The sequence below is a fragment of the Lutjanus erythropterus genome, chromosome 17 (assembly GCF_056507025.1).
Source record: "Lutjanus erythropterus isolate fLutEry1 chromosome 17, fLutEry1.hap2, whole genome shotgun sequence".
Classification (NCBI taxonomy): Eukaryota; Metazoa; Chordata; class Actinopteri; order Lutjaniformes; family Lutjanidae; genus Lutjanus; species Lutjanus erythropterus.
The window spans coordinates 17,429,115-17,454,326 of NC_139333.1; the positions used below are offsets into that span (position 1 = coordinate 17,429,115).

Below are 25,212 nucleotides of genomic sequence, written 5' to 3' on the forward strand. Positions count from 1 at the left end.
CAATGTGCAAATTTTCCCCTGGTCTTGAAAATGGTGGACTGTAAATACAAAAAACCTTGTTTTAACTTGAAAATTTTGTGTCTAAGACTTTTGCATGCTGGGAAGCCTGTTAACATGCTGATCATGTTTCTTTACAAACTTAATAAAACTCAATAAAACTTGTATATTTATGTTAATTCAATAAGAAAAGATCAGTTGATTCCTCAAAATTACTGTATGATTTGTTTTTATGTATTTTTCAAGCTAAAAATAGTAAGTTTCTGAACTTTCTGAACAGTAAAGTGATATCACCCAGTCATCCATCCTTGTTGACTAAAATCTTTCAAGGGGTACGTCACATCTTGTGAGTTGTAACTTGCTCTCTTTCATCTCCCTCCTCCATTTGCTCTTGTTTTGAATCCACTCTGCTTCTTCACTCCACCAAGGACTCATCTACAGTGGCTTTTATGCCAGGAAGTGCATTATACTCTCCTTACTGTGAGTGCCTCTGGCTAAGGGTGTTAGCTAAATGTGAAAAACACCACTGTTCAGTCCTATTTACCACAGAAACTTTGAACAGACTCGGCTGTACCCAGGTTATAACATCCATATAACAACACAAAATGTAAAGCTGGAGCTCCTTTGTGGTCTTTGATAATGGAAAAAAATTGAAAAAAATATCAGAACATCGTCCATGTGGGAGTCTAATGGTTTTACATCTTATACCTTCTGGCCCATTTGGACTTCATTTCTCCACATGCCTGCTTATTCCGGCTGCTTTTCTCACACGAATCCCCTCGACTAAATGGGAAGCATCTGACAACTGCTGAAAAATTGTTGCCATTAATACACTGGGAAGCTTTAGCTACAGCGTGCTCTGCAGTCGCTCTCTCCACAGTATTACTTAGCTGTTGAGTGGAGTGTCATTGAGCCAGGTGAGGCTGCAAGGACAAGAGCGATGAGTGTTTGCCAAATATGTTTGCTCACTTCAGCCGGAGGCCGCAGAGAAGTGACATCTCTCACATTCTCTGAAGCATCAACAAACATTTCTTCCACTAAAGCAGAGGCCGACCCAGTGCCTGAGGCTGAGGTCGCGCTGGCCTGCAACTGGATTTTGCTGGTCCTTAATGGGGCTGCGGCTGGTTTACAGAGCTAAATCGCAGAGTGTCAGGGTAGTAAGTTGGAAATTGAAGTCTAATTAGGTCCTGTTATGTCAGCACAGCTAGCCAGCAGGCCTATTATCTCTGTGATACTGATAATAGAGAACATGACTTTGTATGTAGATAATAAACACGGTTGGTTTGTCCTTTCTTTGCTATGTGTGAATGCATGTTTGGTGGTAATTATGTGCAATTAAATCGTTAAACCTACTACAAGGAATTATTAAACAGTCTCAATAATGTTTAGTAGTGTTGCTTCTATGTGACCTACATAAGCAAACAAGACTATCAGCACGGTTATTTCTACATGGTTGTTCTTAATGGCTGCCACCGGGTCCAAATCTCCTTTAAATCGGATGAAACAAGCCTATGTCTTCATTTTCACAGTCAAAATTACAGTGAGTAGTACATTAGCCAGGCAAAAGAAAAAAAGGAGGAGATTTTTATGTAAATTTAATGTTTGATATTTTATTTTTTGTTTACGGCAGAGGAAACACTTCTGTTTCTGTCCACAGGTGCCTCTGACATCAACACTATATGCATCTTCCTTGTAGTAGTTTGCTTTTCAGATCTCACACCCAAATGTAAAGTAAACTGATATAAACTTATTCTGGGGCTGGTTTTTTTTACCCACAAACCATCCTGGTCACCAAAATCACCACCTACATTCCACCTACTTCTGCACATATTCAATGGACTGTATATCCAGGTGAACAATTCTCTGACTGACTGACTGGTCACCATCTTTGCATGGAGTTTAATTGGAGTTCACTATAATACATCTTCTATGTAATGTTAGTAATCGTTCTGTGTTAATGTTAACAGTTAGTCTGTGTAGCTAACGTTAGTGTTTGGTCTGTATAGCTAACATTAGTAGTTGGTCTGTGTAGGAAATTTTAGCATTTGGTTTTACCAATAAATGTTTCTTTAAATCAGATTCTTGGTTCTGTGATGCTGACAGTATTTTCACAGCTGAAGGCAGAGCTGTCACTGTACTATAATGCTCCTCTTTTCTGATTTCAAGACAAAATACTGTTGAAATTTCGACAAAGTAAAGCATTTATTCAGAGGCCATGACAATAAATAGACAAGTGTAAGATTAACTACACCACACACTAGACCAGAGTAGGTTTAAATAGTTATCCTGGTAATAATCTCCATTTTTACTAAACGCAGTGTAATGCGTACATCTTTTTTACATCTTGTTTTTTTTATTTTTTTTATCAGGGACTGTACTGGAATACATCTTTATTTGTATCCAAATTACATAAGCATACTTTACATGTAATCCATCGCTCACCAAACCTGAAGTATTTATTTAAAATAAGCCCACACTGCTGAGAATCACTATTCTTGAGTCTGAACAGTTAATATTAACCACATCTAGCTCTTGTGATTCAATTACTATGCAGACGTTGTCATGTACTGTATATGTGCAGGATTGTTGCTGCTCCCTCTGTGTGGACGTCCTCTCCCCCCTGACTAGCGGCCTGCCTTGGTCTCACCTCGGGCATGTGGTGCGACCTCGCGCTCCCCGCATGGCAACATGGCAGCGATGCTGTGAAATGTCACTTTGCCGTTGCTCACAGAGAGTTGCTGCAGGGCCTTACCCATGGTGGTGGGAAACAAATGGAACAAGAGTCACAGTTAAAGGTCAGACCACAAGGCTCATGAATACAATCCACCACGGCTGTGTTCATTTTAAATACGAGGGGAATAGATTCATTTTATATGTGATATTGAATGAGTAGTTTTAAAGTATTTCTGGAGGAATGAAAATAATGTCAGTGTGAAAGTGATCATTTTGATTCTGTTCGAATGTTGGCTGGTTTTGTCAACATCAAAGACAGGAGAGCAAACTAAATCCTTTTGAAGAGGCGAGGTTATAATGCATTCTCCCACAATGCCAATTTTATAACAAAAATATGTGAATTTTGTAAGTTCCAACACAATTTATACAATATATAACAGCTGCCCCACTTTGAAAAGCAATTACTCAGACAGTCTTCCGAATGGTGAAAGAGAATAGGTCAGGACAGATCACTCATACAGAGGGAATATGCTGCGAGCTACAGCACTGTACTGTATTATGAGCCCACAGAGAGAGAAGACATAAAGGGTTAGTTAAGATTGTTTGAACTGAGGTTGTATGAAGTCCTTAGATCGATAATCAGTGTACTACATACAGTAGATGGCCATCAATATGCCCCCATTTTGAAGCAGAAGAGAGGAGTAGCAGTATGGAAGCTTCTGCAGAAGACAGGGTCAGCAGCAAGATGTACTTCAGACACCTAAAAAAATCAGTGTCAGTTTAAGTGTGTGCTATATTTGGAATATTTCACCTCTTTACCTTACCATTAGTCTGCCTTTTTTTTTTAAACAAAAAATCGCTTTTATATAAGCCAAATATTGCTCTCTCCCTACCAACCAAACTCCATAGGCGAAATCAATCATTTTACCTCGCAGAACGAAGGAGTTGCTGCTCTACTGCTGCCTCTATCACTAAGTTATTTTGTGTTATTGTGTGACTTTGATGAATCCGAACTACCTGTTTTAAATGACTTAAGTCACACAATAACACAAACTAACTGTCAGACTGAGGCAGAGATAGATCAGCAGCTACATGTGTTGTGAGGTAAAATTACTGACTTTGCCAATGGAGTTTGGTTGGTTTGGAGAGAGCGATATTTGGCTTATATGTCCGTTTCCAAGTGGAAAAGGCTGTCTAACAGCAAAGTAAAGCAATGAAAATAAAATATAATATAACTTACACTAAACTGATACTATTATTAATAGATTAGGGCTAAAAAGCATTTTGCTGCTGACCCAGTTCATAGCTTAGCTTCCTACCCAGGTACCCCTGCTGCTTCTTCAAACTGGGGGCATGTCAACTGCTATCTACTGTAGCTAATACACTGACTTTGGATAAGTACCTCATATAACCCTACTTCAAATAATCTTAACAACCCCTTTACGAGGACTAATGTAAAGTACAGCTGGATAATTACTCCACCTACAGTAAATAATAAAGTTATAAAGTAAGTTTAAGTAAAGCAGCTAAAGATAGTGTATGTGCAGCCAACCTGCTGTAGTCATTAAGTGGCCAACAGTTGCAGGTTGGGAGAGACATTAATCAATACACGGGAAAGTGTGCCAAAGTTGGATGAGCATTCCTATGGAGGCCTGGTACTACTGTTAAATGATGTTTTGATATATAATTAGGTCCTGCAGTGGGTGTCAGACTGGGCTTCATAAATCTACTGAGCCCTTTGAATCCTGGCCTAACCCAAGCAACAGATATCCAGCTATTTCACCAGGCTCTCTACTGTATCATTGTATCTGCTAATGCTAAAGTAGTGTTTTTACACTGTTTCATTCATATTTATTTGATTATATTAATTTTTTGTCTTTATTTCCTCTCCACTCATGTCCTTTGGCCTTATTCTTATTTTATCTGCCTTGTCTGGTTTTATCTCTTTTTATAAAGCACTATGCAGCATTGTTAAGAAAAGTGCTACATAAATAAAGTTTATTATTGTAGTGGCTGGCCCCGCTGACTTTGTATGCAATTTCATCAGGAAATGTAACAGTGAAACGTAAACTAAATGGCCACTGTTTCACCATAATGGAAAATGTGTATGGTCATCTGCCTCCAAGTCACAAATCAAAAGTGTAAACACGCTGATGAGACAACGAGTTGCCACAGTGACATTAGATGACTTTACTCTGATGTAGTCAGTGCCTCAGGAATGTGGGACACGGTAAGCATATATTCACTGAGCACAGAGCCAAGAGACTCAGTGGTATAGAATAGAAACCGTCACCTGTCAAAGCGTCACTTTGCATTCAACAGAGCAGTAAGGAGTGAATAGGATGCTTTCTTTCATACTTGAAATTCATAGCTAACATAACAAACATAATTTTTGCTTCATCTGACTGTGACAAGACAGTTGTCGCCATCATATAAGGTCCAGCCAGGTCCACGTTGCTTTGACACAATTTAAAATAAGCAATTTTGCAGTTCCAGATGTGTTATTTTTTAAGCCACACCGAAAGATCTAAATGTCACTCATTCCTTTGATCATTCATGTTCCCCAGAGGATGAATTACAGTAACTCGGGTGATACCTTTAGCCTCCTGAACACTGTGAGATTTCAGCAATCTTTCAAGTTTATTGCCAGCCACATGGTGTAATATGGATCTAATGGGTGTGGGTGTGACATCAAGTCTGGTGTATGCAGACTGTACGATGATCCCACCTACTGAATCCATCATCAGCGTGTGTCGTCCACCTGTGCAGCTATAGTGGTAAACAATGCAGCTAACTTGCGACACCAACTTTGCAGAGAGAGCTTGATGTAACATGTTGTATGCCCAAAACTATTAATTTTAAGGAAATGGAAAAAAAGAAGTTTTTAAACTAATTGAATGCCACTTAGACAGTATTAGTAGCTCTTTTTAAGACTTTTTAATGGTCGATTATTTGTAAAGCCCACATACAAATATAAAGGGTGACCAACCATATTGATTAATGAAAAATAAAATAAATTGTCAAAATATGGAAATACGAGGTTTTCACCTGACAGCGACAATATGTTAAGTATTTTCAGATGATCGTATTCTAATGAGAACATAGTTATGAATGCCAATAAATCTCTGTAAAATCAGACACACTGAACCTTTAACTAAGATGGTGAACATGATGTTAAAATGCTTATGTTAGTTAATGTTGGCTTAAAACACCACTGTGACAAAATACAACCTCACAGTAGCTGTACTGTTAGTCTTGGTAAGAAGTCAAGGTCATGGTCGACATCATTCATAAGTTTTAAGAGTGTGTGTTGCTGTTTACCATTACCTGTCCTATTTGCTATTGAATTCATTTATGATGCCATTTCATCTTAACTTGCTGCAGATGGGCTGCCTTGTGCATAATGTATAATTTATATATTTTTATTTCAGCAAAGCTATTTGCTGTTCCTACTTCAGTGCTGTTTATATGGTTTGCAAAACTTTTTCACTTTTTCTTGTGAAAAGTTAAATCGTCCCCGACAGAAGAAGCTTCTTCAGAGAGAAATGTTCTTGTGTTTCCGAGACAAAATGTTCAGAACTGGAAACGTCTCTGCTCCAGTGAACTGAGAAGAAGCGAGAACAATTCTGACCAAGACCAAAGTATGACGAAGATCTCCAATTAAAACACTTAACTTTTCTGAGCATGATAATTCAGGATCTAGGCCATTAAAGATGTTCCGACACTCAGCAGAGCAAGTTTTGTTTTTTTTATTTCATTATCACATGTACAACATACTGTAACAGTCACCCTCTTTGCTCCCTCCGTGACTCTCCCTCCCAGTGTGGATTATAAGAACAATATTAATTTCACAACACTTCAGTATTATGTGGTGAGTGATTATTCGGTTTTCACTATTAAAAGCACTTGTGGTTTAAGAAAATTAGTGTCATCTCAGCCCACGAGTTTTGTTTCTTTTGTTTGTTTGTCCAGATTTTCTTTTCAGCTTGCCATATGAAGTGCATAAGCAGAGTTCATTGCCTGGCATTTACGAATGACTCGGAACAGTTTGCGTGCATCGTATTGTGCTTCATTTACTTAAACACTTAAAGAGAGAATAGCATTTCAAAAACAGGAAACAACATAATAGAGGTCAAGACCAGCACTGTTACTGCTGGTTCCTGCGAGGGTGATCATTTTTTTTCCTTTAATCTCCGCGCTCTCTTTTTTTTTTCTGTCCTTTGCTAACCAGCCTGTTTGTGTCCACAACCATTTTTGTCCACTTTTCAAGCAAAAGAAAAACAGCTTTTGCCACAGCGATGACCTCCCCCTGATGAGAACACGGGCACAGAGAAAAATAACAAGGAGAGTTTTGCTAAAGATGGACAAACAATTCCTCAAAGAAACTCCACAGGATAGCATTCGTTCTTGTTTTCATCATATTGTCCTTTATGCAGTGCAAAGATCTGACAAGAATTCACCAATAAATTAAGTTCATGTGCACAGTATGGTTTCACGTCCATCAGCACACGCAGGTCAGGCTTGCTGGCAGACTCTCTGGTCCTACATGAGCACGCAGCTTTTGGCCCGGTCCTTTCTAATGGCAGGTGGGTGCTCATGAATCTCAGTCCGGGGCGGCTGCTGGGAGACCCGCTTGAGGCCGCGACGTGAGCCAGCACGTTTGAGCTGAGGCCGATGGATGCGGGACACAGACGACAGGGTGGTGACGTGGAAAACATCACGGACGCTGTTCTCTGAATACTTTGAGGTGCACTCGGCGTAGGCCACAGCACCGATCTGCCTCGCTAAATTAGTGCCCTGAAAACACAGAAAAAATACAGAATATGGGTCAGTTAACAGTAAAAATAAGCAGTATGAATGAATTTTAATTGATTTTTTGGGTTACTTTGAAGACAGTGGATCAAGCTGTAAACACGGGTAGCAAATTTGTCTACACATTATCCATTTGGAGCCATGTTTCTGCCCCTCATGATGAATATCTAATATTCACTCTCCTTTTTAGCTCTGGTTTTGGTCGCTACCAACTCCAGAGAGTAATATCTGGCTCTTTAGCTTCTAAATGCTACACTGTTTACCAGGTAGTCGCTAACTTTGTCTGTTTGCAATTTGATGTGCTGGAAAATAGGTAGATGATACTGAAACTGAACCAAAACAATAAAATTGTGGGGTGTAAAGCCAAAACAATTAGCTTAACAACCCTAAAATCCTCCACAGGGAGTGAAACTGCAGTCTATTCTGTTAGTCTTTCCGTGGTTGTAGATGTCACTGGTGGTACACGGTGTTCGGGCATGCACCTATTACATTACTTTCCCATCCCTGCCACTGTCAGCATGTTATCAATACAATAGTCAGACAATGGGTGCTACAATTCTAAACTAAAAGTGTTTGTACAGCAGCAGCAGAGCAGCAGCAGACCCATTTCAAACGTAATGCTCTAGGTTAATCACAGGTTGTTTGACACCTCAACATGGTTGTACAGACTAAAATCCCCTGGAAGGGCGATTGCATACGGCAACCAGACGTCCCAGTTTGAGTGGAACTGTCCCTGTTTCAAGCTGGGTGTCCCGAGTCCTGACAAATATGTGTGAAACTCACGGTTTTCAACATTCACTTCCAACTGGCCTGATTGTCGCCACAATTAAACAGGCTGAGAAGGTGCAACAGCACACACTGCACCCTCGGTTGAAATTAGAAAAAAGAAAATGCTAAGAGCAAGGTGGTAGATGTGAGTGGGGTCAGTGCGGGGTAACACTAAAGATAAAAGTTAGTGCTCTAACCTCACAGATATTGAGCGTCATTGCTCATGTCTGTTTTTGTAAAATGTCTGGTGTAATCTGTAAGACTGGCGTCGTCAAGAATTAATTAACCAGAGGGAAAAGTTCCTCACCGTGGCGTCCCTTTTCTGTGTATGACCACCATTTCAGTTTGTAGTTGTTACTATAAAAAAAGATCAGTGCAGCTTTAATATTTAAACATTTATCCAGTTGTATCCTTCAGTTTGTGTTTGTTTGCAGTCCAAAAGCAGGTGAGTCACCTCGAGAGCTGCAGAGAGCAGGTACTTAGAGCTGTGCCAAACAAACTGTGTGAATGTGTGTGAGGGAGACACGGGGGTCGTGTGTGGGAAACGATGCTTTTCTCATTCTTAAATGTCACATTGAACCTTTGGAATGCTGTTGGAGACTTTGTGTAATTTAACAGAGTCGAAGTTAAGCACTTACACAAAATTACACTTGGTTTTTGAAAGCCACATAGCACCATGGAGTACAGTGGACAGTGGATGCTCTTAAAATGTTATCTTAATGTTTACCACTTGTCACATACTGTTCTATTATCCCTACCTTATCCTTTTGTGGATATCAGACCACTGGTCTTTGTCGTGTACAGTAAAGACTCCCCACTTAATAAAAGCCTTCACCATCGGAGGCATAATAGCTAGCTGGGGCATACAGAAAGCTGAGATCCTCCACAGAGCCATGAAATATTCAAGGCCGATCTGTGCAACTGTAAAACTCAGCGTAAAAGCGCAGCTTATTCCCAGTAGTGGTTGGCACCATCTTAAATCCGGACTGGTTGACCTTACTGTATGTATATGGTGCTTTCATTTTGCTTACCTGTTCTCCTACAACACTGGCTCTGTGCTTGTACTAGCCTATATTTTCTCTTTGCTTTATTTAATCAATCCTTCTTTAGGTCTTAAAAAACAACTCTTCTCCTCTGATGCCTTCTGACTGCCTCTTGACTTTGTCACTTTATTTCTTTCTTCTTTTTGGAGCGTGTCATCAATGGGAATCGTCAACTTCTTCAGCAGTGAGACATCGGCATTGTGTGACAGCGTAGGTGTTCAGCCATCAGTGTTAGAGATATTCCATATTGAGTGGAGTATCTAGCAGCAGGATGTGGTGATACTGTTCCTCCTCTATAAGAAATATTAAAGGCTCGAGCTGTGCTTGCAGGGAGGCTGCATTATTTTTGCATTAATGGAAACGCTCCAACACTTCAAGTCTCTTCTTTGACGCCCATGAGCCAGTTTCAGAGGAGAAGAAGTCACACAGTTTGTGTGCGGTTCATTCTGGTGAATGCACGTCCCCCAGGGGATCGCATCAGTTGGTCAAGTGGTTGAAATATAAAGGTCCCGGTTTGTGGCTGTTTGTAGTGCAGCCCTTTGAATGCTGGGCATTAAGAAAAATTCTGTGGCTCCACTTTTAAGTATATCCTTTGCTCTATTTTTCCACAGTGCTGTTTGATCACAGATGTACTGTGCTTATTAGGGCTGCTTCCTGAAAACTAATGAGTCAAATAATCAGTCAGAGACTCCTCACGTGACTGATATTCTTCAAGTTGAGGCGTTGTCTTTTTTGTCAATGTACTTTACAATAACAGGATAGAACAGACAGAGGCTTGCAAAAAATGCACAGGGAGAATATTCCATGAAGAACAATAATTAAGGGGAATCATAAATATATTTTTATATTAGCTGGTGCAATGTGTCAATGTGACAACAGTGGATATGTGCACACTAGTCACTCATTTTAAAGCGCACACTATCCTAACGTTAAAGGCAGCATGGTTGTTGACAAATCACTGATGGCAGAGTTGATACTGATGCCAGCTGAACTGCTGTATTGTTACTAGGAGGGGGTCGTCCGTGTGCTCAGTTTGTCAGCTTGACAGAATTTATGCCTGAACTAGCTACCGTTTATTTTCTCATCAAATGGAATAGTCTTGACATTGAACAACATCAACATACATATTACCCAGAAATCATCATTATAAGTCTGTTTATGGCAAAAAACACCAAGGAAAATAATAAATTATTCATTTAATTTAATAGTTTTTTCACTTTTTTTAAAAAAAAAAATAAGCATATGATTTTGTAACAGATTGCTGATAATTATTTTACCAAAAAAATGAAAACCATGATGACCACGGTTTTGCCTTTTTGAAGGCATATATTCATTGTTGGAGGACCCACTGTCTCTTTGGGCCCCAGTGCTCCTCCAGTGCCTCCTCTGTCTACGATTACGCACCTGGACAACTTTTGTTGGTGGTTAACTGATGAAAAAAGGTGAAACCTGAGGCGAAAGGGTTGGTAAACGTGTTTTGTGTACACAGAGCAAAAACCTAACAAACTGAGTCTCTAAATCACCACAAACAGCTAAACAAACTATGATGGAAGCAGAGAAGATGATAGATATGGAGTGCAGCGGGATGCCGGACAGCAGCTGACAGCGCTGCAGCAGCCTGGTGGGAGACAAGCTCTGCGATGAGCCGGGATTTTATACCTCAACTATGAGCAGGACATCTGATGTTTTCATGTCACAGATGGCGAAAATTAAACACGGTGCATTAAACATGTAGTAGACTCAAACATGAGACTAATTTAGGCAGATATAGGAGGTTAATGTGGAAAGAATCTTTGTCTTGAACAGAAAAATTTAAGTTTCTGGAAAGGCATTTGTAGACATGCTACCACATCAGGCTCTCTTGGCATATTAGGACTGCTACGTAATTATTTTCAAAAGATTAAAAGTTAGATTTTTATATAAAAATATGTCTACAATACAATATAATACAGATACTTTGTGTCTGTACATTAGATCAAAAGTGTACTTGGATTTTTTGCATTCACAGCAACATGAACTGGATGGTTAGCAACCTCTTACTACACAGTATATTGTCTCTCAGAAACACTGGTAAGACCCAAGATAATGGGTTTGTGAAGGAACACATTCACAGATTGTTACTGAGATGAGGTGATTTTCACACAAACTCCTGTGCCACAGACAAAACAGGTAACTTATTAGTTTCCTGTCAGGAAGGGCGGCGTGACACTGGCAGGGTTCCTACACCTTTCACAAAGATAAATACAAGTATCTTCAAGCGTTTCCACTTTATGCGTGTGCTCAAAATGATTAGGCCCTATTTCATTTCTTCATCACATTAAACTGGATGTTATTGTGCTATAAACAACCAAAATTATGTTTGTGATAGATTGCTACAGACGGGTGACAAATTGAAGGAAAACAACAACAAAGTTTCATGTTTCAAAATGTCTCACTTGTCTGTAAGTACACTCGGCGTCCTCAATAACCTGGCTGAGCCAATATAACACAATCATTTAAATAAGTAGTATATAGTAATTAGTTCTTTCTTTTTATATTGTTTTTTATTTCAAGCCAACGCGCTTTGAAGCAGCACCTGCAGCACATTGTCTAAGATTTCAAACCTTGAACACAACACATTAAAATTCAAGTGTTTTCAAGGATTTCCAGCACCCGTAAGAACCCCGCACAGGACTGCGGCTGAGAGCCTGGCAGGAGAGACAATCCACGGTGCGCTGGGATTTTATACTTTAAGTATGTGCTGGAGGGCGCACGCTTGTATTCACTCTGACTGTGTTTAAATCTGATATTTTCACATCACAGATGATGAAGAAAAGGCATTAAAAAAGAGTCTTAAAGGTAAAATATTCGCATGAAGGCTGATATATGAGTTTAGTGTGGCAACTGACAAAACTGGCAAAAGTCTAAGTCAGACACACAGTTTATCCTCAGATGCACCCAAAGAGTTTTTCACTGTTGATTGTTCACACTTTGGCAAAAACAGGTAATTAATAATGATGTCAACTCAAGGTTTTCACGCTGTTTTGATGCAGCTAAATTGGACAAATATAAAAGCAAATGAAACTACGTGTTTCGGGTCCCTTTGGGCTCCGGTATACATCCAGCCAAACACTGTGAGGAAACACAGTTTCAAAGTTGAAAATGTTGCTGCTGGTTCAGTTTCAGGAAAACATTTGTTGTGATCAAAGGTGTCTGTTAATTCAGAGATAAATCGTTTTATGCAGAGAAACTAATCTGAGATCTTGATGGACCAATTCTGATGCCATTACTGACAGGAAAATGAGGGCGGTTACCTTTGCGTTGTCGGAGGTATGAGAAAATATTAATGTGTTGACAAAAGGCTGCCAAGAAGTGGGAATTCAAATTTACATGAAAATAGGCTATTAAAATTCATGCATGCCACTGTTCATCGCTCCAAGACACAAAGAAAAACAATTGTATTATCGCACATCCTGCTGTTTGTCTCCCTCTTTGTTCAGTTCCAGCCCCTTTATACTCCCTGTGTTTCTATATTTGTGGAAGTTATGATCTGAAGCAAATGTCACCCTCAGAATCCATTTTCAGAAGTTTCGTTTATGTGCACAAGGGAACAAAGTAATGGGTGTCGTTTGTCTGGGAAGATACGTAAATCAGTGCTACTATACACAAATGAAAATCACTGCAGCGGAAAATTACAAAACACTGTACGTTTAAACCCGTATGTCATCCATGTTCCAAAGATAACAATGTTAAATATATTAAATAAATAAATACAGTTCAGCTCTTCACACATGCAGAGTCGCTGGCAGGAACAGCAGTTAATACAAAGACAGTTTTTATGCTGCACTCTTGCAAATAACGGTTCTTCTTGAAGGGCTATACGGTTCCACCCAGAACACTTTATTTGAGGAAAGGGTTTGTCAAACCAAAAGTTCCATTAAGAACCCTTTTCATCCAAAGAACCCATTTCGGAAGGAAGAGTTCTTCCAAGGATTGTTGAAATCCACGATTCCTTGGAATATAAAAGGGTTCTCAACAGAGAACCCCTCATAATGGGTTCTAGAAAAAAGTTTTGGAATAAAAACGGCTTTTTTTTAGCAGAACCCTACATGGACAGGCTGAAGATACAACCTTTGGAACATAAAAGGGTTCTCAGTAGTAAAACCTCCCTGGATGGGGTCTAGAAAAAAGCTTTGGAATATGAAGGGGTTCTTAGTTAAACCCCTCTGAGTGGGTTCTAAATAAAACCTTTGGAACATAAATGAGTTCTTAGCAGAACTCTCCAAATGGGTTCCAGATAAAATGTCTGGAATATAAAAGGGTTCTTGGTAAAACCTCCCTGGATGGGGTCTAGAAAAAAGCTTTGGAATATGAAGGGGTTCTTAGTAAAACCTTGTCTGGGTGGGTTCTAGATAAAACCTTTGTAATATAAAAGGATTCTCAGTAGAACCCCCCCTGGGTGGGTTCTGGATAAAACCTTTGGAATATAATAGAGTTCTTAGTAGAACCCTCTGAATAGGTTCCAGATAAAATGTTTGGAATACAAAGGGTTCTTGGTGAAACCCCTCTGGGTTCTGGGTAAAACCCCTTATGTAGAACCCACCTAGGGGTAAAACTTTTGGAATATAAAAGGGTTCTCAGCAGAGCCCCTGGGTTGGTTCTAGATAAAACGTTTGGAATTTTGGAATATAAAATGGTTCTAAGTAGAACCCCTCTGGGTGGGTTCTTGTTAGCACCTTTAGAAGGTAGAAAGGTTCGTAATAGTATACCCAGAGAGGGTTCTGGGTGGAACCATTACACCCTAGAAGGGTTCTCTGTAGTTGTTTTTTAACCCTCCATGGTTCTAGATTAGTCAGAGTGTGTTGGCGCTCAAAGATTCTAGCCGGGCTGTGATGGAAAAAAGACAACAAACACGTTTAGAAAGTTTGATAAGTGGCGTCCTCACCTGTTCGTGGGTGACGGGGATGAGTCTGTGTTTGGAGAGCTCTCTCATGACGTTCAGGTCCGTCCTCATGTCCAACTTGCAGCCGACCAGCACCACCTTGGCGTTGGGACAGAACTCCTGCGTCTCACCCTGCCACTGTGAAACCAACACACACATGCAGTCGATATGAGAGCGCAAATCAAACGCGAGCCGAGCCGAGGATATTACACTCTGTGGGCAAAAAGTACGTGAGCATCAGAAATTACATTCTCATTTCAAAACCATGGGCATTAATCTGCAGTTATTATGGCCTCCACTCTTCTAGGATTGGATTCTGGCACCTGGCTGTGGGGATTTGTTCCCATTCAGCCACAAGAGAATTAGTGAGGTCAGCCACTGCTGTTAGGGGATTAAATGTTCAATTTCACCCAAAACTGCTAGATGGGTTTAAAGTCAGGGCTTTGAGCAGGCTAGTCAAGTTCTTCCACACTAAACTGGGGACAAAAAAAAAAAACAGCTGGAAACACAACTTTCAGTCAGTGTTATGTTGTGTACGGATGCCAGCAAATTGTACCAATCGCATTCAGACCTTCCTGAGATCTGAACAGATCCGATCACATTCTGATCAACACCTTTCGTTAACATGCTTTTTTCCCATGAATATCAGTATCACAGGTGTAAACGGGGTCGAAGGTGCAACAGGTTTCGAATGTCAATACTTTATGAATATTGTCATCCAGTGTCCTAAACTGTTAAGTGCTAAAAGTTATAATTAAAGGCATGATATGCAAAAATGTACGGACTGATATAATTATAGTCCCTTTCACTTTATGACCCACTAGATGTGTGTGGTGGGGTCTGTATCTGCAGAGACCAGCTGTCCTCCACCTGGGTGTCCTTATTTTCTCATTTTGCTGTGCTTGGTCAGATTAATTATATAATTAATTATACTTGTTTGTTTTTTATTTAATTTTTTATTGATATTGCTCTTCCTTTTCCACTTTCATATTTCTTATATACTCGTACCTTTGTTGTTATGACATTACTGTGCAACTACATCTTTAAGTAATAGTAGTGGTAATTTTAGTGTTTTTAGTTTTTTTTTTTAGGTAAAGTGAGTTTACAGCTGTTTTCTGTCCAAAGACATAATTTATTTGGAAGCTTTTGAGAGTGTTGGCTTACTTCATTTAAAGGAAGAAAGGGCTTTTGTGGAAAAACAGTTCTTGCACCCACAACCATTAACAATTATTTTCCAACATAAAAACACAATGTTTCTTTTCAAGCCCTTGTACTGATTTAGATTTGAAAGAAAATGCCAATCTTTGTTAGTGAGATGTTGCTGTTACAATGAAACCTTGTTAATCACATTCTGTAAATTTACAATTACACAAAACTGTGTAAACCTCACTTATTTTTCCGCTTTGAGAACTTCTAAATGTTGCAAAATCCTGTGTGTCTGAAAGAGATATTACAGTTTGCTGGTTCATAGTTCATCTTCTAATCTCCACAGCCCTTTGCGTTCTTTTGATTCAATGTAATTGGCTTTGAAAAAGACAGAGAGAAATGCTGCAGTGATCCTTTAGGCCCTGAGCTCTGAATATGCAGAAAATAACATCCTTAAATGGTAATTTGACATGAAAATCTTCAGACATGAAAACTGGCCTTAACAGACCACAGTAGGACGGATGAGAAACAATACAGCTGTTCTGTTAGCTTCAACATGAGCTCACAGCAGCACCATGTCATAAATGCTGGAGGAAGACAGACAGACAGACAGAGACAATACTCATTACAGACCACGGACATGACTCAAACTATTAAATTCTTCCTCTCTATCGCTGTCTTTCTCTCTGCGACTCCAGTCATTATCTCCTCACACCATGGCACAGGCAACCACTTCGCACAGTTGCTGCATTTGTTCTTCCTTACAAAGAGATCTTTTCTCCTGCATGTCTGTGTCGCTGCTGTTACGGGCTCCAGTGTGTTGTGCTGTTGTGCAGATCGAGCTGTTGCCTTTCAACAGGCCCCTCCGCCGAACAGTGTGCAACTGGTGAATAGCAGCAATTTAGATGAGTCACAAAGGACCCATAGGAAGAGCGGCTTATTGTTTGTGTTAATGTTAAGAATTGGTGAGAGTTTTGTCCCCGATAAAGAGCAGAACGACAACTGTTGGAGCTGAGAGTCTGCTTTATCAAAGGATGAGAATGGAGGCTGGGTAAGTTTGATAACTTCAGCTGACAGTTCAGTTTGAAAATATATGTGCAACTCAGGTAACTTTTAAAACGCACATATCAAAACCAGCAGGATGCGCTGTGGCATCATTGAGGACACTGAGGTCCTCAGTAATACTGGGAATTTAGGGGGATTTAAGGCCCTGAGGAGAAGTTTACATTACATGATTACACACATATTACACATGTTGGGTTTTTCAGGCAGATTCTGATATTTTTAGCCATGCCATCAGCGTGGCTTTGGGGATGGCATTTTCAGTCTGTCAGCTGGTCGGTCCAACTCTTTGGTCCAGACTGAAACATTTCAACAACTGTGGGATGGAGAGCCAAGAAAACTTGTACAAATATTCACGGTTCCCAGACAACGTGTCCCAATAACTTTGGTGATCTGCTCACTATTCCTCAAGTGCCACCATGAGGCCTCATTTGTGGCGTTTAAATAAAATGTCAGTTGAATCAGATTGCCACAATATTTCGTATCAATAAGCAACATTATTGTTCAATTTATGTATATATGAGTCAGTTCACACTCAGAGGCTCAAAAAGCAGAAGCAGACTAGTTTTTCTGCACCTGTTTGAGCAGAACAACTCAGAATCTGACATGGGAATTTCATAGTAAATGTCCGGGCATAAGCATCGTTGCATTTTGAGCGCGCTGCTAAGTACAGCGCAGAACTGCTCGCATGGCTGCAAACACTGGTTTAGGCAATGTGACATAAATGTGCAAAAATGTAATTGAAATAAGAGATTTGGAGTTCTTGCCACAAATACATGCTATATTGTACATGGCAGTGAGGAGGCTTTGAATCAGCATTTAGAGAAAAATAGAGATCATAATTTAAAGGTTATACAAGTAGAAACATTGTGAAATTTATTTGTTTGATCTTTGCAAATTTTGTTTAAGTTCAAGAGGTTTTTTTGGTGGCTAGTCAAAACATTTTGGAGGTGGGAGGGAATTTAAACGTGTCATCTATTTCTAAAATACTGGCTGCAGCTCTGTCACTGATTCCCTCAGCTCATGAAAAGCAGTAACTAGTGTGTTATTAATGTGCTTTATTTACATTGACTGACCCTGGTCTGATTTATTTAGCTACACCGAAACAGAGGTTGGTAAAACCTGCAATTATAATTATAGACCCTTACTGTACATCATCAGCCAGTGCTGTTCGTTTGGGTTTATGTAAGTGTCTCTGCCATTGTGCTTGTAGTTTTTGTGCAGTGTCTGGCCTTCATAATGACAGACCTGGCATGTAAAAGTGCTGTAGGTTGCAGCCTTGAAGGCCTGAAAAGCCTCACCACAGCTTTCATAATGTCCACCATTTCCGTCACAAATAACCTGATATGTCAATCCAAGCATAAAGCGACAAAAAAAAGAGAGAGAAAGCAGGAATGCTGCTTGTCAGACAGTTATGAAAAAAAGGAAAAGGTGAGAAAATGTTGCCAGCTGCAAAGCAAGGGTTGAAGCGTTAAAAAAAGGTGATAGCTGGGTAGAGACTGGGATAAGATCTTAGGTTAGGTAATGCTCTAACAGGAGAGATTTTAATGAGCATTTGAAGAGAGATTGGACTGATGAGAACAAAAAGGAAAAAGGGAAGTGATAAGGAATCAAGGGGTATTTTCGTAGCTTAGCAATACTGAGAGAGAATAGTCTTTCTACAAGGAAAATTGGAGGGCGTAAGAATTGGTTCGGCAGAAGGCTGTCAGAAATGACAGAAGAGAAAGTGCTATGTACTGAAAGGGCGTTATTTGAGAAGAGAGGCTTGCAGATAGAAAATAAGCTAAAAAACATGCCAAAGTAAAGTGAAACACAACGTGACGACACATTGCTATACTTAAGCACTTAGCTGCGATAGAATAAGTATAAGTTTGTCTAAGTGTTTTGTCTCTAAACGTTGAATAGAGTGACCCCTCAACATGTCACTTTGGCATCCCGTGCATGCATTGTGAGATCAGCTCAATTCAGCACTATTGCTGAGGTCGTCCAATTAGGTCAAAGTTCAAGTTAGTTCTCAAGTGGACCCCTTGTAGGTGTGAGAATTTGTTCTACATAAAAGATAAGTGTTCTGTCTTGTATTGATGATGTCATTGATGAGTGATGGTGCAGGCCGCAGGAATGTCTGTGAATTGAAAGGTCAGACGCTCCAACGCATTTGATGTTCACAACTCACGTTCCTTAGCAGTGGAAATGAAAATTTATCAATAACTAAAATGCTACTAGTTTGCCAAAAGTCATGAAAAAACAGATTAAATTACACAACACTTTTTCTCTTATTATAAGGAAATTACCTCATAAAGGATAGATTGGGATTAATCTATTTTAAGTTTATCTTAATTGGATACTAATAAAGTTACTGATTGGTGTAATCACTCCTTCTAGCCAAGATAATGACAGAACTGATCTGAGGTCTCGAATGAGCACTTCTTTGCATTTTTATGTCTTCGGTATTTCCGATACCACTGAATGTAGTACTGTATTGTTTTAAATATGCGGTACTGAAAAGGTATTAAGGATCAATACTTTTGACATTTTACTACACAAAAAATCCACAGTCCTGATTTGTGACAAAATGCTTTATAAAGTTCAGCCAAAGCTAATTCGTGGCTTCAACGGTCTGAGGACCTTTTCGGATCTGAAAGTCTACAAAAAAGGCTTTTTGTTACATTGCAAACATTTGACGACTTTATAAAGAGACTGACGGAAAAAAAAATAACAAACAAAAATAACGTTTGTTCAAGTATTTTCCAAGAAGATGAAAGAGTGAGGATTTCAGCTGAACTGAAAACACACTCATCTACAAGCTGAACAGCTTTAAAGTCCAGACCAAATGAGGAAGGTGTGAAGGGGCCCCAAACTGAGTCGACATTTCCAAAGTTACAGATTGTTTAATACGCCATTCTGAATTTATGTTTTCACGGACAATGTTCAACGCTGATCACTCCTGTGTCGACTGTGGCTCCATGACAATGGCGGCGCTCAAATCCAGGATATTTTGGCTTCATTTTTGCACAAGGGCAGGAAGTGGAGACGGATTGTCCATCTTTATGTTATTTTTATTTATTTATTTACAGTCTGTTGTTTGAGCCAATTGTTTAGCTGTCCGGCCTGAAACTTTACCGTTTTGTTTCTCGCTCTCATAAGTCATTTTCAAAGCTGTTTTCAGCTCTGGAAAACACTGTGTGCACTACCAACTCGTCACCAAACAGCAGAGAGACACAGTCAGTGACTACCTGGTGAACACAGTGGAGTTTTTATCAGCTAAAGAGACCGATTTGTCCCTCAGGATCTGAAGGTAAACAGAACTAAAAGAGAGTGACTGTTGGACTAAGGCCCACATTTGCCAGGTGGACAGAAACACAACTTCAAATGAGTGAAGAATTTACTCCATAACTGTGATGAAACATATTGGCTGTAAAGGTAAAACTTTAAAAAAAAAAAGAAAAGCTGTTGCAGGTCTGAAAGGACATTTTTTTGTAGATTTTGTACCTAATTGTTTACGTTGCAGTTGTGTTATTAAGGTAATGTTCATGGTCAGTACATATAGGAGGAATGATTATAGTTACCTATAACTCTCTGAGTACATGTGGCCTGTGAGTATTGCATCATGATAGACTTGAAAATGTCAAAATTTGTCCTTTAAGGCTGCCCTGTTGTCTCCTGACAAAATTCCCTTAAACAGGACACGTTCACACTTAACGAATGTGTGTGTTAATGTGACACTGACCTTTTTCAGCACACTATCCAGCGTTTCTGGGCGGCTGATGTCAAAGCAGATGAGGACAGCGTCAGAGTCGGGATAAGCTAACGGCCGCACGTTGTCGTAGTAGGCTGAACCTGTGGGTGAAAAAAAAGACACAGACGTGACCAATGTTTCCAGGTGGATTGTATGTAATTTAGTTACTTTGCTGCAGAGTTGACTTTTTTATCGCAAAGTGAGTCATTACAGAGCACCTTCAGCGGTAATAACTATGATTAAATGTAATTACCATGAACTAAACCACTCTGCAGATGACAATGAGTGGGTGTGATTCATTGCTTTTGAAACGAACAGAGGGGCCTCGTCCACAGCCCCTGGTCCGTGCGTCTGACAGTCTTGAATAAGCCGACAGACGGACGTGTGACAGTGATATAATGAATGGCTCACACAAAGCGTCACCTGCATGGTATTTCAGAATGGCATGTTTTTTTCGCCGGGGGCCCGCGCTGAATTGAGCATTGTGACCTGGGCAAGGGGACACATTCCTATCCAGAGGGGACAACATTCCCTCTCCATTTCACTCATTGTCTCCAAACACTACGTGCTTTTGTCACCATACACAGCTGGGCTCTGGCAACTTCACACAAAAATGTGTTCGACAGAAAATTCCCATAGAGCCCGATTGACTCTGAGCCGCTGCCTCGCATACAGAGCAAACATTAAAAAAAAAAAAAACAATTCACAATGTTTACGTGCCTCATGCAGAGAAGTTGTTTTCAGACTTTTAATTTGAAAAATACTGGAGGAGACTCTTATTTATCTTAAAATAAACATTTCAAGGTCTTATCCTGTGTCCCTGAGTTGAATGTTTTCTACATCACAATACCTCTCTTTTTCCTGTGACATGACTCACCCTGCACTCTGAGATGTATAAATATATCCAATCAAACGACAAACTCTTATAAATCCACGTCTGACTGTGGCAGAGACAGTCACAGGCTGTAGGCAATTTGTTAAATTTTAACAGGGGACATGGACTTGGTTTATTTTGTTCACCCGCATCTACTGAACTGACTCACGAACTCCCTTTTTTTGTATCAACACCAAAACTACTTATCAATACTTACTGACAATGTCCATAAATTAATGCAATAAATGAAGACATGGCATGCTAAGATGTGAAAAGATTCAACAGCCTTTTAACAGGGCTAACTGGGCTAACTGGTAACTGGAGTTAAAGGTGGTGGTCATCTCCTGAGCAGAGGAAGAACAACTTGTCACTGAAATGAGATTAGCTGGCCTGGTCCACGTTAAAGGTTAGTCCACCTTAAGTGAATTTGTGTCGGAGCTAACCACATGCAGCAGCACTCAAAACACAGGACGGTGTGGCTTGGACCTTAAGGAGTTGTAGCACCTATTCTCAACTGCACTCTTGCTAATGACTGTGTTAGCTGGGAGGGAGATGCTAGAAAATGTAGTGTGTGCAGCAGAAAGTTTAAAACAGCAACGCCAATAAGCTTCCTTTGGTTTGTGTTCATTTTTTTTAAAGAGGGAAAAGGGGAGAGAGAGCGCAGCTGTGGTCACGCAAGGTAGAGACTGAATGGCGAGAGCTGGTGCTGAGAAAGCGGGTCAATCAGAGACATAAAACATTATTTCCTGATTGTTTCACGGCGGTTATGTTCTACGTACAGATACGGGAATCCTAATAACAATAGGTCTGTGTTTTATAAATAAAAATGTGTGTAATGTTGTGCATGAACTGTAGATTGAGGAGAACTGGATGTGACAGGAATCATTTACGAACATTTGTCACAGTCAGGCTGCTGATCTTGCAGAGCCATGGTCAGGGCCATAGAGTTTAATATGCACAAACCTCAGTCAGATAAAGGATCAGTGATTCACGCAGACTAGACTAACATGTTCAACTAAACAATCCCTCTACCCCAGCACTCTCTCTGCAACTAATTAAAGCAGAAACAGAAAACAATGATATTAAGTCATTTGGAACAAACTGGCAAAGTCATGAAAAATGAGAAAAATAGAATAAAGCACCTGTGAGATATGACAAACTGTACCTCTGGGCTCTGCGGGTGCACCAGTCGGCAGGATTAAGGTTAAGCTACCAAGTCATTTTGAACTTTAATTACACAACATCAACACACCTGGAGGGCAGCAGACAGGTACAGTGCAGCTATATTTACCCTGATTTGTGTCTGGCCCCAAAGCAGAACACAAGTTTGTGCCTGTGTGTTGCTGTGGTCAAAAATGTCAAACTAAAGGCCACAACCATTTTTCCTCTGTCTCTCTGACTAATTCCTGCTCCTGGGTTTCACACACATGCACACACACACACACTATCCACATTTCCTACGTGCAGTCCACTGAAAATAAGGTTGATTAATTCAATAAAAGGCGATGGGAGCAGGGGAGAGTGGAAGACTATCCGGCAGTCCCCATAAACCACCCGTAGGTCTCCATCAGTGAACCGACAGCTGCAGCTCAGCTTCACACTGGCAGCTCCACCTCTGCATCAGACAGCAGCTGTGAACAACCGCCATGTTAAAAAGTTTGAGTCTTTGTCTCTGTAAAAATCCACTGAACGACAGCGCAGATGTTTCTTTTTAAATGTCACTGACGGTGTTTTTGCATGATTTTGTGCTGATGTCAGACATATGAGAGGAAATACCTGGAGTGGAATTGTATTTATTGTCAAAGTTACTGCGAGCTCCTGCAATAAAAGCTCATCCTTTCAGTCTGCGTGTCTGCCTTTGTGTAAAATAAAATAACATGAGATATTTGTCTAGTCCCTCTTGAAGACATGGAAACTGTGTTTATGAAATACTGCCGGCCTAATCCGGGTGATAGGATGGGACGCTGTAAAAGAAGTCATTTGCAGAGCTGCTTACTAAGCACTTTTGTGGTACACCAGGCCTATATAGGCTACAGCTATGCAGAGTAATGTCTTTTGGTCAGATGCTATCATTAGAACTCGTGCCGACTTGTGCAAAATACCTTAACAAATGATGTATTTACCTACACACATAAAGTTATTACACCTACAGAGACAACCAGTATATACGCTAGGTGTTTGCAAATAAATCAATAAAATATCTTATGTTCAATTGAATTTAGTGATTGACTGATAGCTGAGCAACAGAATGTTTCTAACTGGATGAAAACAAAGGAAAGAGACTTTATCTGCCATCTCAAAATAAAGGAAGAAAAATAATCCCAGAAACAGGGATGCACAATATGATTTTTTCCCGCCAATAGTGATAAGATAAACAATATTTTCATATTCTTGTATTTAAAAAGAACTTCATATGGCCTTCATAAATATACTGCTTTTTATTTTGCCTAAGAATTCAAATGAAATGCTTTGACATAACCTGTCAAATCAGATGTTATTATAGCCAGTATTTATTGGGTATAATTTAAGAATTAGAATAAAAAAAATAATAATATAAATTTCCCAGTACTGACTGATAATTTATCAGCCCCAATATTTATTGTGCATCCAGTTAGCATGCAACCAAGAAATCATCTGCCTCAGTATGTTAGCTTATCACAAATATGTCAGTATTTCATCTGCTGATAATTATCAAGAACATTTATTTAAGTATTCAGCTCAGTATATATCAATTAAATTCTAATTAATTTAAAGGATATTTATCAAAAACATTTGTTACCAAGGAGGTTGTGTTTTCAGTGCCACTGGTTTGTTTGTCTAGAAGCAGGATTGCTGGTCAGATTTTCATGAAACTTGGTGGATGGGTGTTGCGTGGGAAAAGGAATAACTCATTAAAGTTTGGACTGGATCCAAATCAAAGAGCAGACACACTAATTATTTTTCATTTTTGTTAACATTGAGAGATAAAGCATTTGGCCTTGTTTAAGGCCTGAACTGTAAAAGTGCCCTTCTAGTTTATGTGATGCATTAATGTAAAATAAAAAAAAATGGCTTATATAACTTTTCCTGATTTTTTTATACTCTTGAATATTAATATCTATGCACAGTGTACAATTTAAAGGAAGACTGTGGAGTTTTCTTGAAAAAACAAAGTTTCTGTTTACACTGAGTGTGTCTCACCAGAACACATTTTTCGTACCCTTAAACTCTAACAAGCATGTTGACTGTCTATCCTTCCAAAATAAAATATTTGCAGAGCAAATTAAATTATTTTAAACACTGTTTGCATCCATGTTATCTAACTTACACTGTTCTTTGTGCCTTCGCTGGCTTATTGATGTATTTCTTGACACATTACCACCACTTGTAGATGTGCATAACTTTGCAGATGCAATTGCAACCCTGTGAGAATGCACAAAAAACAATCAAAGACAGGGACACCTCCTAAAGTCAGAGATGTGTGTTTTTTTTTCTAGTTTGTAGTACTATTTATCCATCTTAGATTGTTTTGATGTGAGGCGCAGAGATTTGGAGATGTCAGACAGAGATGTCTGCCTCTTCTTGAATACAATGAAATTATTCACACTCAGCTTGTGGCGCTAGAAGCAACAAAAATGCTTTTGGAAAAACTCAAAATTAATGTCTCTTTACAGAAAGCATCATTCAGTTACTCAAGATAATCCACAGACCCCGTTGTGAGCAGTTATTTGTAGTTTTTCATAGTTTTTAGTCGGTATTTCTTATTTTGGGATGAACTGTCCCTTCAGCATTTTATTTTCAGAATGTTTACTCATGGTTATGAAACTGCAACTCAAGCAATTAATATGTTTTGTTGAGAGGAAGGGCTGAAAAATAACTTAAATAAAGTTAAAATGTGTGTTACCTTATTTGCCATCCCCTTTTTTTAAAACATTCCCAGTGTAAAACCTCAGATCCAGACAGTGAAGTTTTTCTAAAACTGCTCCCAAGGCAAGAGGCACTAAAAAAAAAGCATGTCAGAATGCTGAATAATAACATATTGAAACTCCATTATACTTTAATGTAATTTTACCTCACTCTACCTCTCTACATTTTTAAAAGCAAAAATAATGGAGCTGGAAATCTATTCCCCATTTAAAGGTTAGGACACATAACAGAGTTAGACAAAAACAGGCTGGTAAATTGCATCATGAATGTTTTC

The 25,212-nt window shown here is 39.4% G+C and overlaps 1 protein-coding gene across 1 annotated transcript in view; it reads right to left on the bottom strand.

Annotated features, from left to right (window-relative positions):
* Positions 1–6,723: 6,723 nt before the first annotated feature.
* The window catches only part of LOC146312053 (rho-related GTP-binding protein RhoN-like), a 46,145-nt gene continuing 27,656 nt past the window's right edge, over positions 6,724–25,212 (bottom strand). The window contains exons 3-5 of the mRNA XM_084740751.1: positions 20,150–20,259; positions 14,218–14,352; positions 6,724–7,467 (exon numbers count right to left, since the gene is read on the bottom strand). Of these exons, the coding sequence (XP_084596877.1) occupies positions 7,213–7,467; positions 14,218–14,352; positions 20,150–20,259 (500 nt within the window). The 3' untranslated portion in view covers positions 6,724–7,212. The remainder of the gene's footprint in view (positions 7,468–14,217; positions 14,353–20,149; positions 20,260–25,212) is intronic.